This window comes from Nematostella vectensis, chromosome 10 (assembly GCF_932526225.1).
Source record: "Nematostella vectensis chromosome 10, jaNemVect1.1, whole genome shotgun sequence".
NCBI classification, from domain to species: domain Eukaryota; kingdom Metazoa; phylum Cnidaria; class Anthozoa; order Actiniaria; family Edwardsiidae; genus Nematostella; species Nematostella vectensis.
The window spans coordinates 11,980,611-11,997,449 of NC_064043.1; the positions used below are offsets into that span (position 1 = coordinate 11,980,611).

At 39.1% G+C, this 16,839-nt stretch overlaps 1 protein-coding gene across 1 annotated transcript in view; it reads right to left on the bottom strand.

Moving 5' to 3' along the window:
- Positions 1 to 16,823, bottom strand: part of LOC5510608 (integrator complex subunit 9 homolog) — a 25,421-nt gene extending 8,598 nt beyond the window's left edge. The window contains exons 1-20 of the mRNA XM_001631027.3: positions 16,723 to 16,823; positions 16,518 to 16,645; positions 16,336 to 16,408; positions 16,061 to 16,123; positions 15,167 to 15,250; positions 14,845 to 14,900; positions 13,405 to 13,491; positions 12,949 to 13,008; positions 10,481 to 10,541; positions 9,787 to 9,876; positions 7,163 to 7,319; positions 5,355 to 5,404; positions 5,013 to 5,143; positions 3,282 to 3,342; positions 2,812 to 2,854; positions 2,583 to 2,711; positions 2,152 to 2,207; positions 1,745 to 1,813; positions 533 to 616; positions 12 to 98 (exon numbers count right to left, since the gene is read on the bottom strand). Coding sequence (XP_001631077.2) covers positions 12 to 98; positions 533 to 616; positions 1,745 to 1,813; positions 2,152 to 2,207; positions 2,583 to 2,711; positions 2,812 to 2,854; positions 3,282 to 3,342; positions 5,013 to 5,143; positions 5,355 to 5,404; positions 7,163 to 7,319; positions 9,787 to 9,876; positions 10,481 to 10,541; positions 12,949 to 13,008; positions 13,405 to 13,491; positions 14,845 to 14,900; positions 15,167 to 15,250; positions 16,061 to 16,123; positions 16,336 to 16,408; positions 16,518 to 16,645; positions 16,723 to 16,731 — 1,578 coding nt within the window. The 5' untranslated portion in view covers positions 16,732 to 16,823. The remainder of the gene's footprint in view (positions 1 to 11; positions 99 to 532; positions 617 to 1,744; positions 1,814 to 2,151; positions 2,208 to 2,582; positions 2,712 to 2,811; positions 2,855 to 3,281; positions 3,343 to 5,012; positions 5,144 to 5,354; positions 5,405 to 7,162; positions 7,320 to 9,786; positions 9,877 to 10,480; positions 10,542 to 12,948; positions 13,009 to 13,404; positions 13,492 to 14,844; positions 14,901 to 15,166; positions 15,251 to 16,060; positions 16,124 to 16,335; positions 16,409 to 16,517; positions 16,646 to 16,722) is intronic.
- Between the last annotated feature and the right edge of the window lie 16 nt (positions 16,824 to 16,839).

The window sequence follows — 16,839 nt, forward strand, 5'->3', positions numbered from 1 at the left end:
CCACACCATACCTCATTTGCGATGACAACTTTCTCAAAGCTTCTGGATATAGGGAGTGCCGCCACGTCTAGATGGTTAAAGGTCGTCAAGCTACATCCCTAAAAGACAGAACAAAGCTGAATACACACAGTATCTACATCTCTAAAAGACAAAACAAAGCTGAATACACACAGTATCTACATCTCTAAAAGACAAAACAAAGCTGGATACACACAAACAGTAGCGAAATCTCTAAAAGACAGGATAAGCTGAATATGCACACAGCTGGTTTTACCGAAAAACTGTGTACGTTCCATGTCATCAAAATAAAAACCCTTTAGCGTCAATTCTATAACAACCACCGACGCGACGAGATCACAGTTTGTTATCATTACTATTTACAGAGAGTGCGTATGTAATAAATAAGGTTTTCAACCATTTCTTTTTACTTGAGGCCCGCTTAAGATTCATGTACTGCTGTAATAACAGGTACTCATGACAGAGGGAATACTTCCCCATAAACTCGTCACAAATGCTCATCAAGTTTGCGTACCGGGTCTTCAATTGTCAGATCTGTACGGTGGGGGTGGATGACGGGAGGCCGAGAGTATGACTCCGGCATCACGAGGTGACGAGGCTGGAACGTACAATGGAACGAGTTAAGGTCTGAAGATGATCCGTACCCGGGTTGGGTAACATAAGGTACCATTCATTTTTATGCCATGGGGTGGGCTGGCAAGAATTAGGGGGGGGGGGGGGGGGGGGTTACTATGTGAATCACAAATATTAAAACACATGTTGGGGGCATCTGCTTTTTCCGTGTTAACACATTTTAGTTTTAACATGGTCGAATCTCCAGCACAATAATATATATTATATAAAACATACTGTTAATGATTTAAAAGGTTGCCGTGTAAATGTCCAATATGCATGCCACAAGTCAATTTATAGTGGAGCGAATTTCAGACTTTCTTTCAATCAACATTTCTATTGGTCAAGAGCTAATGTCAGAGCAAAGTATTTGCTATTCAGCCAATCAGTTTGCAAACTTATTCAAGGCAAAGTGTTTACGTCATGACTAGATAGAAGCCTGCAAAGTTACTTCGGGCTTCACTGGTTTGTTGCTGAATAGCTTCCACTTCTGATTGACTAGTAGTTTTGCATTTCACATTTTGTTTTCAACACTCGTCAGAAATCTGCTTGGCGGCGACCCATAGCCTTCACCATTTCTCTCGCTTACATTAGAATGTCAAATTTGTGCTTTTATAAGTGAGATCAGGGGATGGGGGGGGGAGGGGGTTTCTTTATTTTCTGTATCACCTCCAAGGGTCATGATTTCTTATTTGGTTGTATGGAAAATATTGCCAGCCCACCCCCTGGCATAAATAATGAATGGTCCCTAACAAGTTACCTAAAGGTCGTAGTTATGAGAGAGCTTTACTTTACTTAAGGCCATAGGCAAACTTACCCTGAGAAATGCATATGGTATGTAGTTTTTTTTTTCATCCAAAAAGCGTCGTTGATAAAACAATTCATTTATCCTTGATTTTTGAAACTGTTAGTCTCTAAGGAGTCCTGTTTCGGCAATCCGTTTGGGTAAGACAGAGTTTTTGTATGTAAGGTAGAGAGATAGGGGTACATTTTATACTCCAAGGAAAAAAGACAAGTGTATGTGACTTTGATAGGGCTGTCCACCCCCGGAGGGAGTTGAGGTAGATGTATAAAAAGTAAAGCTCTACCAGCTTCAGTGGAAGACTCTACCAACCTGCAACTCTTTCAAAAGTTTGTTCGCTTGTGCAAAGTTGAGTCGGGGGTCAATGGGGCAGTAACAGGTCTGCAATTAAAGAATGACGTTCAACCCATCACTTTATATAACTGCCTATTTGCAAGGAAACTTTAAAACAACCATCTACTAATAAAGTCTGGTACTTAATTTAAGATATTTGGTAAAAAAAATTACTCGCTAGGACTAGGCAATGGAAATGGATGCTTTGTTTGACTTGGAATTGTGTGGCATTGTGGGGGAGCATACAATTGTGTTGCATCATGAGAAGCTCATCTTGGTTGAATCACAGTGTCAGTGCGATTAATACAATGTAGCTATGACATGATTATGGTTGTTCTAAATTGTTGACATTGAATGTATCCTTGAAGGAAAGAACGTTCACTGACCTTCATAGCCAGGGGCTGGTAGGGAGCTAAGGCTTCAAGGTATGGAAAGTCTGGTTCTACAAAGTATAACAAATTTGCTGCAAGTTAGAAACAATTCAGTGGATGAGTATGAAGAGTTAAACAATGTAAGAGAATCAACTCTCCCCCTCGACACCACAATATAATAAATATAAAACTATATAGATACTTGATGACTTGGAGGATGGCTGGAACTACCCCTCGCTGAAGTTTTTAAAGATTATTACAAAAAGATCCCAAAATGTTGACGTCCTTAGTCAAGGCAAGCGTAACTTGGTAACAGCTACTTGGAATTGCTGTTAATATTGACTACAGTATATGATTAACACAGCTCTTACACACTAAGACCAGTCTACAGGCCTGATTAAGGCACTGTTTTGTGAGTTGACCAAAAAATGCTTATCAAAGCATACCAGTAAATATGACAGTGTTGTTGCCAGATTTGCCCCAGATTTCCATGAAGTGTACAGCGTCCCCATATCTTAGAGAAGGGTGACCAGTGAAGACAACACATGGGGTTTTAAATGATGAACTGAATCCATCTGCAACAAGATTGGACTTTTATCAGAAATAGGCAAAAAAAATATCTGAATTACTTTTAAGTAATCAAAATAAAATATGTTTCAGTCACCCAATACTTACTATGAAGATTGGAGAAAACTTTTAACCTGGCTTCTTTCAGTAACTAATGGAAAAGACATAATACATCAATAATTATCTTATAGCCGACCTTCCAGAATGCAAAGTTCCTTTCTTCATTTGTGAATAGCACATAGTCAATCAAATCGATTGTTTGGTTTAATCAGCTACGGGCTTTTTCCTACAGAAAAAGGAATCTTGGATTCTAGGAGGTCGCACAACAATGATTTTGCCTGTAATATTCACAATGCTACTTCAATTCAAAAATGACACTTGTCACCTCACAGATTTTAAATTTAGTTACGTCATTGTAGTATGTTGTGTACAACTCACCAAATTCACAGTAACATTGTTTGTTGTTGTAATTTAAGTAAACTTATAGATAGTATGTTACACCATGTTGTAACATGTTGATGTTCAAAGGATTGTACATCAGGTACAAATTGAGTTTCTTAGAGCAAACAAGAACCTACTTCTGCGTGAGGAAATGGAGGCTCTGGAAGATATACTTTTGTTTGCTTGCTTTGACACAACCTGAAAACCAGCATTTATTATATATTAATAATTGATGGTTGGCTAGACATAGTTTAACCAACAGAAAAAGTTCTATGAAATGAAAACCCCTTTACAGAAAGCACCACTGAACCAAATTTTCCAAACAAAAGACAAAGTCAAAATTCGAAGACTTTTAGGCCCTTAGACAGGGGCAGATCAGGGGGAAGAGTTATGGGTGTTGGATCCCTCGCCACTCTCTTTGCACCATCGATGTGACGAAATAAGGGTTAACTCACCAATGACTATGTTTGACAATCACCATAGATGCTTGACGAAATGAGGGTTAATTCACCAATCACCATAGATGCTTGACGAAATAGAGGTTAACTCATCAATTACCATAGATGTGTGACGAAATGAGGGTTAACTCACCAATGACTATAAATGTTTGACAATCACCATAGATGCTAGACGAAATGAGGGTTAACTCACCAATGACTATAAATGTTTGACAATCATCATAGATGTTTGACGAAATAAGGGTTAACTCACCAATTACCGTGGATGTTTGACGAAATGTGGGATAACTCACCAATTACCATGGATGTTTGACGAAATGTGGGATAACTCACCAATTGCCATGGATGTTTGACGAAATGCGGGTTAACTCACCAATACCATGGATGTTTGACGAAATGTGGGTTAACTCACCAATGACGATAGATGTTTGACGAAATGTGGGTTAACTCACCAATTACCATAGATGTTTGACGAAATGTGGGTTAACTCACCAATACCATGGATGTTTGACGAAATGTGGGTTAACTCACCAATGACGATAGATGTTTGACGAAATGAAGGTTAACTCATCAATCACCATAGATGTTTGACGGAATGCGGGTTAACTCACCAATTACCATGGATGTTTAAGTTAGTTAAGGTAACCATTCACAAGATGTTTGATGAGGGTTAGCCATCACCATTCACCATAAATGTTACCATGTTTGAGTTAATGAGGGTAATTTGCTCAGTATCCACCATATGCTTGGGTTAGTGAACTTTTACCACTCACTATTCACCATAGATGTTACCAGCTGTTTGAGCTGATGAGATTAACTCAACATTCATCACAGATGTTTGAGCAGCGAAGATTTACCACTCACTATTCACCAGAGATGTTACCAGCTGTTTGAGCTGATGAGATTAACTCAACATTCATCACAGATGTTTGAGCAGCGAAGATTTACCACTCACTATTCACCAGAGATGTTACCAGCTGTTTGAGCTGATGAGATTAACTCAACATTCATTACAGATGTTTGAGCAGCGAAGATTTACCACTCACCATTCACCAGAGATGTTACCAGCTGTTTGAGCTGATGAGATTAACTCAACATTCATTACAGATGTTTGAGCAGCGAAGATTTACCACTCACTATTCACCATAGATGTTACCAGCTGTTTGAGCTGATGAGATTAACTCAACATTCATTACAGATGTTTGAGCAGCGAAGATTTACCACTCACTATTCACCATAGATGTTACCAGCTGTTTGAGCTGATGAGATTAACTCAACATTCATTACAGATGTTTGAGCAGCGAAGATTTACCACTAACCATTCACCATAGATGTTACCAGCTGTTTGAGCTGATGAGATTAACTCAACATTCATTACAGATGTTTGAGCAGCGAAGATTTACCACTCACCATTCACCATAGATGTTTGAGTAGGCCAAAGAGCTGTCAGCCACTGGGGAGATGAAGTATATTGGGACCATTCCCAGCTTGGCATTATCCAAGTATGTGTATAGGCACTCAAAAAGATCATATAGAACACCCTGCAAATACATATCATAAATATTAAAACAGATTAAATAAAGCACCCAGCATTATAGGACATACAGTACGAGAAAAATGCAAGCAGATTGTTCAACACGCTTTAAAGAAAATCAAACAGATCATACATACAGTAACCCCATGGACAAATTATCAATTGTCCTTTGGGATCCAACGAAAACGTTCATCTTAAAATTTGTTTTAATCACTTACTGATGGGTAACATGGAACAAGAACATTTCCACCTGCTCGAAGGGTGCTAGCTGCAAAAAGGGTGATCATTAATGATATTTCATACAATGCAATGTATAGGCTTTTTTTAACTCTTGCAAAGTGCCAATATCAGCCAGTATTACTGGTGCAAATAACAGCCAGTATTTCTGGTGCCAATAACAGCCAGTATTACTGGTGCCAATAACAGCCAGTATTTCTGGTGCCAATAACAGCCAGTATTTCTGGTGCAAATATCAGCCAGTATTTCTGGTGCCAATAACAGCCAGTATTACTGGTGCAAATAACAGCCAGTATTACTGGTGCCAATAACAGCCAGTATTACTGGTGCCAATAACAGCCAGTATTTCTGGTGCCAATAACAGCCAGTATTACTGGTGCAAATAACAGCCAGTATTACTGGTGCAAATATCAGCCAGTATTTCTGGTGCCAATAACAGCCAGTATTTCTGGTGCAAATAACAGCCAGTATTACTGGTGCCAATAACAGCCAGTATTACTGGTGCAAATAACAGCCAGTATTACTGGTGCAAATATCAGCCAGTATTTCTGGTGCCAATAACAGCCAGTATTTCTGGTGCAAATAACAGCCAGTATTACTGGTGCAAATAACAGCCAGTATTACTGGTGCAAATATCAGCCAGTATTTCTGGTGCCAATAACAGCCAGTATTTCTGGTGCAAATAACAGCCAGTATTACTGGTGCCAATAACAGCCAGTATTACTGGTGCCAATAACAGCCAGTATTTCTGGTGCCAATAACAGCCAGTATTACTGGTGCAAATAACAGCCAGTATTACTGGTGCAAATATCAGCCAGTATTTCTGGTGCCAATAACAGCCAGTATTTCTGGTGCAAATAACAGCCAGTATTACTGGTGCCAATAACAGCCAGTATTACTGGTGCAAATAACAGCCAGTATTACTGGTGCAAATATCAGCCAGTATTTCTGGTGCCAATAACAGCCAGTATTTCTGGTGCAAATAACAGCCAGTATTACTGGTGCCAATAACAGCCAGTATTACTGGTGCCAATAACAGCCAGTATTTCTGGTGCCAATAACAGCCAGTATTACTGGTGCCAATATCAGCCAGTATTTCTGGTGCCAATATCAGCCAGTATTTCTGGTGCCAATATCAGCCAGTATTACTGGTGCCAATATCAGCCAGTATTTCTGGTGCCAATAACAGCCAGTATTTCTGGTGCCAATAACAGCCAGTATTACTGGTGCCAATATCAGCCAGTATTTCTGGTGCCAATATCAGCCAGTATTTCTGGTGCCAATATCAGCCAGTATTACTGGTGCCAATATCAGCCAGTATTTCTGGTGCCAATAACAGCCAGTATTTCTGGTGCCAATAACAGCCAGTATTACTGGTGCAAATATCAGCCAGTATTTCTGGTGCCAATAACAGCCAGTATTACTGGTGCCAATAACAGCCAGTATTTCTGGTGCCACTACTGTATGCTTGCTTGCTTATTGTGTCATGTTGAGGAAGGTTAACTTGCATAAGCCCTGTGGTTTCTCTTGAGCTTCCTTTATCATGGAACACTTAATAATTATTCATTTTCTTTATTTGTATGTTAATTCTTAATACATATTTCTGTACTCTGTAAAATAACAATAAAAAGGCCTTGACGAGAAAAAGGAAAATGTTGGCAAGCAACATCACCTCTCAACAAGGTGTTTAACAAGTGTCAGCATTGCTGGATCTGCGTCTCACCTGTGATCTTGGTGCCACTTGCACAGAGCTTAAGAGAAAAAGATTAAGAGTTTATGATTTTTTTACCGAGATGAGTGCAGAACTCTCCTAACATCGCATCAGGGTTGTCTATTGGTGCTTCTGTCACCCCCGTAATGATGAGCACATCACTGTTTTTCAGTACTGTCTGGTTGAGGGGGAGTGGATGGGTGGTGAAGGATGAAGACGGTGACAAGTAGCTGATCTGTAAATAATCAAAGGCTCTATGAGCCAACTCGTGAATGCAAATTTATTTTTGTAGTTATTTTTATTTTTAGTTATTCTTGTGTACATAAAAGTTATACAGGATACTGAACAAAGCATGAACACATCCAAGATGCTGAGAGTACATAAAAATGTCCTTATACCTTTTTTTCTTTTCGATGTCATGACACACCAAGAACAGTATAATTAATTATTATTATTATAAAAATAAATAATAACAACAGTGGGAAACGAATTCGGGTCACTGCAGTCGGAGTCGAGTGTCTGCACTGCTAGGCTAACGTGGCATTGCTGAATCCACTTGAAACTAAAATGACATTTAAAAATACTATTGGTATCGTACCGTTTGAAAAGTTTTTGCTAGCATGTCAAATTTCGGCATATTCTTTCCGGAAACAAAATAAGATACCGGCAATAACTGAACACGCTACTTCAAATAATGTGTTTTATGCATGTGGTTTTATGCATGGACACGTAGAAGCATACGTAGAAGACCAATTGACGTCAGTGACGAGGGCGCATGCGCACGCTTAACCAACATGCAAGACGGGTCGATGACATAGCCCATTTATAGTACTAAGCTTTAACCGGAAGTTGAACACTGGAAGTATATATATGATCTAAAGATTGCTGTGTTGCTAAAGCAAAGAAAGACCACAAAAAGTTTACGGATGATCTATCTGACTATACGACTCTCCAACGATCAAGTGACACAGAAGTCCCTCCAATAACTCGAGTTATATAGTGCAGACATCACTTTTCATATAATAATCAGTCCAAGGATTCTAGCATTCTGATTGCCCTGTATAAGGTCCAGTATCCTATGTAGCCCAGTTGTGAATTCACGTTTTAGGAGACATCAAGGTGACAGAGGAAGCCCTTGTTTGCAAATATCAGCGGGGTCAAGCTTCTGTACTGTTTGATTTAAAGCTCCTGGGCTTTCTCACTGGTACTGTATGTACTAAAAAATGATCTCGCGAAAAAGCCGCTTGAAATGTTTATAACAATTTTGAGTTCCAAAACGCTCGGAGCTGCTGAAAAAAAGGCCCAATTACAGCACAGAAGTGTTTATTTATAAATCCGCTCGCGTCGCTAACAAATGCTTTGCCTGTTTGGTGGATCAAGTTACTTTGTTTTGTAGGATAAGAGAAACTCTGAAGCTAGAACAATTGCTTGTTATAAAGTCGTGTTAAGTGGGAAAGAGCAATGTTTTTGCTCAGCTAAAGACATGCTTTGGTAAAAGCCTGGTATTCCAAATCATGCCACTTTTTTTTTTCAAAGAAGCCCGCAAAATTGGCGACTCGAATGTTCCCGAGAACCCTGTCGTTGTGGTTGTTTGCCGGCTGAAGTCGATGGTCCAACTGCAAGCGAAGAAGCTCCAAGCGATTGGAGATCATATCTATATTGAGTTGAATTCTTTCTTGAGTTTGAGTAAACTTACAAGTGAAAATTCACCTGCTGGAGCATCGGGCTGCTGCATGAAAATAAGGTAAAACAAAGGCTAAGTTTCCCACATTTTGTCTACGACAGCGTAATCCCGAAAAAGTTCAAACTTATCAAGAACAAGACAACGTTTTGGTGTGCACTGGCCGAAAAGATACATATTTCTGACGTTCCATTTTGGTACAGTATCTCGAAGAAAGAAACTGTATTTAATTACGTCAGAATAATTTTGATTTTATCGGCTATCAGTTTTTAATTGGCTTCCGATGGGTCAAGCCCCCAGAACTAGTCTTACGGGAAACTTTTCCAGCGGCTCTTTCGCGAGAGTGACCTTTAGGAGCGCCCGCAAAGTACCCTGGATCTTCGAGCATATTCGTGTAAATCTTGGTATATCTGAGCTATATGTCCAGCATCCTAATCCAAGCATTCTGATTTGACTTTTAACATCCTTATCCTGATATACGAATGCCCATATAGGGTCACACCGGCACACACTTGACTGGAAGGTCCACTCAAATGAAGGAAAATTGAGTTGAACTGCAAGCTAGGACGAGCTAACTAAAAGAAAATGATCCACAAAATGGATAAACCAGACCACCACACCCCTTCCTCCTCCCAACTTAAAATCCTGGCTGTGGGCCTGTTCCGCCAAGGCCAATGCTGGTTGTTGGATTTGTTCTCAATCCTAAATGGAGTGGCTAACCCAAACAAATTTTGATTTCATACTCAAAATGAAAATGAGAAACAGAAAGAAATGATGCCCAGAGCTTTGGTTACCTGCCCATCTGGGTGTATCGAGCACTAAAAACAGATCTACTTCACAGACATTTCTTCATCAGTGCAATTTACTGTGGTTAACTTGAAACGTCTGTCAAACCGATCTGTTTTTAGTGCTCACTAGAGGTATGTATGTTTTCATAATACGCATTGGTTTGTCTGCTTTCTGTACTTTGTCACGTACTTACTTTGTCAATTTACTCTTTTGTGGCCCATTAAGTGTTTACCTTTTCATATTCTGACTCTAACATCCAGTTACTGCTTCCAAGACAAAACCCGGAGCTATGGGCTGATAGCTGCAGTATACCGCACAGATCCTATGGCAAAAAGGAATTGTTACTTATTCCAGCAACAATGAAATACTAGATTACAAAGACTAACTGACCCCTGGTATACGGCGGTCCATATACAACAAGGGTCTCATTTGTTGTACAGTATACGAGCTCTGGATATTACAAAACACTAAGCATTTCTGAGTAAAATATACTGTAGTATACACACAGTATTTTAAAAATACTATGCCGCGGTATTTTGTTTTATCATTGCGTTTTGCACCCTTTCTTGGCTTTTGCATTATTCATGTTTACACATGTGCAAGAAAAATAATATTGTTGCATTGGGTGTTTCTGTTTTCCACGTTTCTGTGGACCAGCCTCATCCACAGGCATCTCTAAAGCCCAAGAAAAGGGGAGACAAACAAGGGAAAAACATGACCGGGCTTCCTGTGGCGGAAGAGCGGGGAAGAAGAGGTGGGATACCAATTCGGATAAAAAAGCTCTGTCTATCCCAGTGTTGTTGTTGTTGTTGTTGTTCTGTTTTCAACACTAGAGACGCCTGGGGAGGAGGTTATATGTAGACGCATCAGAGACAACTTTGTGTTACAATAAAAAGGTTCTAATGATAATATGGGCTGCCTCGTACCAGTTTTTCTGAATATGATACAGCTTGAATCTTTGAAATACATGCTTTGACATCATGCTTGCTAAAATTTGAGGAAAAAAAACAACAACTATTTGATTATCATCCTTAACAAAAATTGTTGGTGTAATCATGAATATCGGGGGTACCCCATTATCTTTACAAAAAAATAAAAGCTTCGCATATGCCCCCAGTGCCCCAAACCATGCTTATAGACCTGTTGAATGGGAAGACTTTGGGTGCGTTTTTTTTTTAAATCGTGATTCCGGAATGAGAATGATTAGAATACAGGGTGGATCAAAAGTTCGTGCACTTTTTTAAAATGCGTTAATTTTGACCACAAGCCTTTTTTCCAGTTTAAAAAAGTAACAAACATTGGTTAATATTCCTAAAGAAGTCATAAGATCTGAGAATTCAACTTTTTCCCGTTTTCCCGTTGTTGAGCGCATGCGTAGTCCAAAATGCACATTTCGTGCCATTTTTTTGTTGTTGATTTGAAAAGCGAGTTCTATTTGCTAAGTTTTCACAAGCATCAGGAGCGTCAGAAAACTTAAATGGAAGAAAAGCGGCATATTCTAGAGCCCAGGCAGCAATTTTGAGGTCATCAGCCTGATCATTTAGATACGATTTTGCTGACAAAGCCAGGTTGGTGAGCCCAGCAGTTCTGACAAAAGTTGTCCAAAATACAATTATCAAAGCAATATACAAGCGAGGAGATTCGAGGAATTCCAATGCCCAAGATCAGCTACTAAAAGAACAGTGTTCAGTGCGAATCGTAACATAACATTCATACAAAACGGAACTCCTGTTCACAAAGCTAAAAGTTACTTATCAAATCACATGTTGCCAAAAAAAACTTGCCAAAATTCCATAGAAAGGGACAAAAGACCAGCAAATTAACCTCACCATGAACCGATAGAAAGTGTTTAGGGTATTTTGGAGAAATACAAAATAGGAGAGTGGCAAGGGCTTCGCTTCTCAAGCAAGAGGACCCGGGCTCAAACCCAGGTCAGGTCAACTTGGTATTTTTTCAGAGGTGTTAAAAACCAGGCTCTCTACATTGGGTACTGTGTATCCCACGTGGCCCGGATGACTACGTTAAATGGCGGTCCCGTCTCACAAAAACCTAGCTAACCAACCTGTTATTGTGGGACGTTAAAGAACCGCTGAAGAAGGCAGAGTCCATCTCCATTGCCTGTATTTGACAGCATAACCAAAAGGGGCAGTAACACACTAAAGCCCTGTGCAAACTGTGCCAGCACCTGCCAGAAGACACCACAAGACAAAGGAAATGTCAGAAAGTCCATTTTCCATTAATTGACATTTCCTTTGTCCTACAGTGAATCAAGCAAAAAATTGCCAGAAATGCTGGGAGGTGCTGGCGCAGTTTGCACGGGGCTTAACCCTCTCTCATCCATGTAAACTGCGCGGCAGCACAGTGGGCCTTATACAACAGTCCGTATGAGACCCAGTGTAATGTAAATCCAGAGCAATTCAGCCTACGGCTGCAATTCTGGATAAAATTCGGCCCAGTCTTCCTCTCCTTTCCTCCTCACAAGTCAAGTCACAGTGATCCATCGCCGACGACGATAAAATAACTAAAGAGGTTCCTCCGTTCTTGGCGAAATGTATCAGTAGATACATTATAACTACGTTTTCACTTCGTACCCAAGCGCATAAAAAAATGTATTAAAGAACAAAGGCGGTCACTCTGGTTATTGATTTTTCGTATTCACAGACTACAATAAATTATTTTCATCATATGCAACACTTTTCATGCTGCTGTTTTGTAAGACTTGTTTTTTTTTAACTTAAAAAAGTGCACAAACTTTTGATCCACCCTGTAGAAAAAGCGAACCTGTAGCAGAATGACTCGAATGCCATTCTGAACATTCTCTACCAACCATTCCCATTCCAGAATGATAGGGGAAAACACACCTTTAATCATAAGATGACAGGGGCTCATAAGTACGGGGGCAATCAACTTTCATTCTGGTAACTATATAGGTGTCACAGCGTTTTTGTGGACCAGGCTATTTTTATATGCACAGATTAACCAATCTAGTACAACCTTTGTGCTGAAGTCGTGGTTGAGCTCATCTTGTGCATGCAGACTTGAACAAAATGCTATGTTCTTTCTGGGTACTTTAGCTTTCCTTCAGTTCTCTTTATTATGAACTTATAAAACAACCTCTACCTATGACTATGATTCTTTTGGTAAACAAAAAAAGACAAAACTAACACAGGTGATGAATAAATATCAAATTACCTATGTAGCTACACATCACTTGCATGCATGACCAATGGTAAGTGTAGCTGATTGGTGTGTTCATGTGCACACATCTTAACATAGCCTGCTCCATTAAAACGCTGTGACAATAATACAGTACAGATGATAGCCCCTACTAATGAGCCCATGAGAATAAACATAACATGACGCTCCTGATGCCATAATGACAATTTACCCTTACCTGTAGAGCACTCTCCACGACTTAACATTTGCTAACTCATTCAATGGAGCTGGAAGACATCTAGCAAAGATCACAAACAATATCATTTAGAAAATAAACTGTTCCAGAAAGCAAACTAGCCTGCATTGACAGCCAAATGTTACCACGGAAATGTGCCTCTGTCCCTCTATGGCCAATTTGAGGGCACATTTTATTTGTCCAATCAGAATCAACTACTTATTTTCAAGTAGATCAGAACAAGAAAACGGTCGCTGTTTCACAGGCAAACTTTTCCTGGGTAAAATTCAGCTGTCAACACAGGCTAAAAGCAAACTGCAATATCTCTATCTGATATCATAAACAATACAAAAACATATTTTACAGAACTACCTGGTAAAAATGATGAAAAGAAATCCATGCCAAGTAGTTGATTATTATGCTAAGTTCCTTTAAAATTGAGAGCAAAATGTTCTATACCTTATAACATTATTATTTTTCCACATGTTCCCATTTCTTCTCTTGGGCACACGCTCTGCATAGGTTACCAGCTCTAGCATCAGATCTCTAAAAAAGATAACCTGCATAAAACTTCATTAAGCACAGAATGCACTCAACATACCTGCCAATCATTGAACATGCTGCACCTGTCAATCACTTAATATACCTGCCAATCACTTAACATACCTGCCAATTGCTGAAAAAACCTGCATATCACTGAACAAACCTGCCAATCATTGAACATACTCTACCTGTCAATCACTGAACAAACCTGCCAATCATTGAGCACACTGTTCCTGTCAATCACAGAACAAACCTGCCAATTACTGAACATACCTGTCAATCACTAAACATACCTGCCAATCACTGGACATACCTGCCAATCACTGGACATACCTGCCAATCACTGGATATACCTATCAAACACTAAACATACCTGCCAATCATTTAACATACCTGCCAATCGCTAAACATCCCTGCCAATCACTAAACATACCTACCAATCACTAAACATACCTACCAATCACTAAACATACCTGCCAATCATTTAACATACCTGCCAATCACTGAACATACCTGCCAATCGCTAAACATACCTGCCAATCACTAAACATACCTACCAATCACTAAACATACCTGCCAATCATTTAACATACCTGCCAATCGCTAAACATCCCTGCCAATCACTAAACATACCTACCAATCACTAAACATACCTACCAATCACTAAACATACCTGCCAATCATTTAACATACCTGCCAATCACTGAACATACCTGCCAATCACTAAACATACCTACCAATCACTAAACATACCTGCCAATCATTTAACATACCTGCCAATCACTTAACATACCTGCCAATCACTAAACATACCTGCCAATCACTAAACATACCTGCCAATCATTTAACATACCTGCCAATCACTTAACATACCTGCCAATCACTGAACATACCTGCCAATCACTTAACATACCTGTCAATCACTAAACATACCTGCCAATCATTTAACATACCTACCAATCACTAAACATACCTGCCAATCACTAAACATACCTGCCAATCATTTAACATACCTACCAATCACTAAACATACCTGCCAATCATTTAACATACCTGCCAATCACTAAACATACCTGCCAATCACTAAACATACCTGCCAATCATTTAACATACCTGCCAATCATTTAACATACCTGCCAATCACTAAACATACCTGCCAATCACTAAACATACCTGCCAATCACTAAACATACCTGCCAATCACTAAACATACCTGCCAATCACTAAACATACCTGCCAATCACTAAACATACCTGCCAATCACTAAACATACCTGCCAATCACTGAACATACCTGCCAATTACTGAACATAGTGCCTGCCAATCACTGAACATACCTACCAATCTTTGAACATACCTGCCAATCTGTATAGTTGGTTCGGTAGCATAGATTTTCCCATTGAAGCCAGAATACTGAAAAAAGAGAAGAAACGTTGAGATTTTGTCGATCTTGTCTTTTTAATATCCAAAATAAGACACTGTCTTATGCAAATTCACAGAATTGGCAAGGGAAGTGCAATTAAAAATAGCAAAAAATAATCAAAATGATGGTGGTAATTATAATAATGATGACAACGATAATGGTGGAGAAGGTAGTCATGACGTTGGTGGTGATGATGACGATAATTGGATGTGTGTTGAGTATATAGTACCGTCCTTATCCTGTATTGTATTCTAACCTCGGTAATAAATGGCAAGGCTAGCATGTGATGATAGTTAGAAATCAGAATGACATCAACCATTGAAAAGTCAATCAGACCTGTCTGTAAAAAGAAAAGAAAAAAGGTTTTTAATGCCAAAATATAAAAAAGGAAATAATTTTTACTTTTAACATATTTTGTAGGCTTGACAAATAGATGACAGTTCAATAAAGAAGCAAAAAATATGGTTAAGAGGTGAGGGATAAGGGAAGATGTATCAAATGTATGTAAAAATTGAAATTTAAAGGGAGGAAAATTTTCAGTTATAATTTCTAGTTAGGCCAAATAAAAATAAAAACATGTTTATCGTCCTGATACAATCAAAATAGGGAGCATGTAGCCCTTTTTATTTATTATTTTTTAATTATTTTTTCTCCTAGGTTTATCAAAGATTTGTACGATTCACAAATGAAATTCCCGCGATGTTGCGAACGGGTGAAAAAACATCGTAAGAAAAGCCTTGAGACGGGAACGTCTGCCTTTATTTCAGTGCCCGGGCAGCGCTAACGCACAAAATTTGAACTTCTCAGGAACAAATTAAAAGGCCCTATGGTTGGTTTTCGCTTGAGTCGTCACATATGCTGGCTATGGCTGTGAATGAAGGGTATGAATTGTTTTGTATATGTGGTTGCCCCTTATCGTTCTCACGCTTAAGCCCCTGCTGACTGTCCATTGCCAGGTTAGCTTGCTAGAGGCAATTAAGTTATTTAAAGATTAAAGAATGGAAGCCATTGAAAGTATGATACCATGGGCAAGCATTTCCAGAGTTTATTTTCATAGAAATTTCACTATCAAAGTCATCAGTTTTATAAATGAGCTGTAGGGCAGAAACATATCTGGGCTTGTGATGTGAGACAAAAAAGCTAATTGTACCTCAGGTGGGCAGACTTCGGGTTCAGCATCAATAAACAGTCTCCCACCAGCCTCCTTCAAGTTCTGAAGACATGAACATCATGACCATTTAAAATAAGTTAGACCAAACAAATATCAATAAAACGGGGAGAAATTATTGCGCTGTTATTGAAGCTTTAAATCATGAGAACAAAACTTATGTAACATTATCCATTCCTGGTTTAAAGTCACAGTGTTTTTTTTTTTTTTTTTGGGGGGGGGGGGTGGGAGCATGGATCTCTGCTTTGATGACTTACATTTTGGGCTGTAAATCCTTCAATCTCTTGAAGTTCTCTCGAAGACCATGACTTAAGTTGGCTGAACTTTTCACTACAATAATTTGACATAATGGCCATAATCAATAATAACTAATTAATCCACATCAACTTTCCAAAAGAACAGTAAGGCGCTCCTAATGGCTAACATATTCGCTACTTACTTATTCACGAGTGAAAGAGGAGTAAACTGGTTGACGGTAGACATTTCCAGCCCGCAATCCAGCATGATATTTGTCTGTTTGAACTGCAAAACTAGACATGGCGAACTGACGGAGTGACCTACACAATACTAAATTCAAAAAGAGCGCAGTTAAATCAGACAAAAATGACCAAATAAAGCACAAAGCATGGATAAGGAATATCTACCAGCTTCATCACTGCAACAGTTGGAGTACTAAGGACAAATAATCAGCGAAAGAAGATTCTTTTACATTTTTTTTCTTTCGGACAATTTCTAAAAATAACCAGGCGTTCCTTACTCCA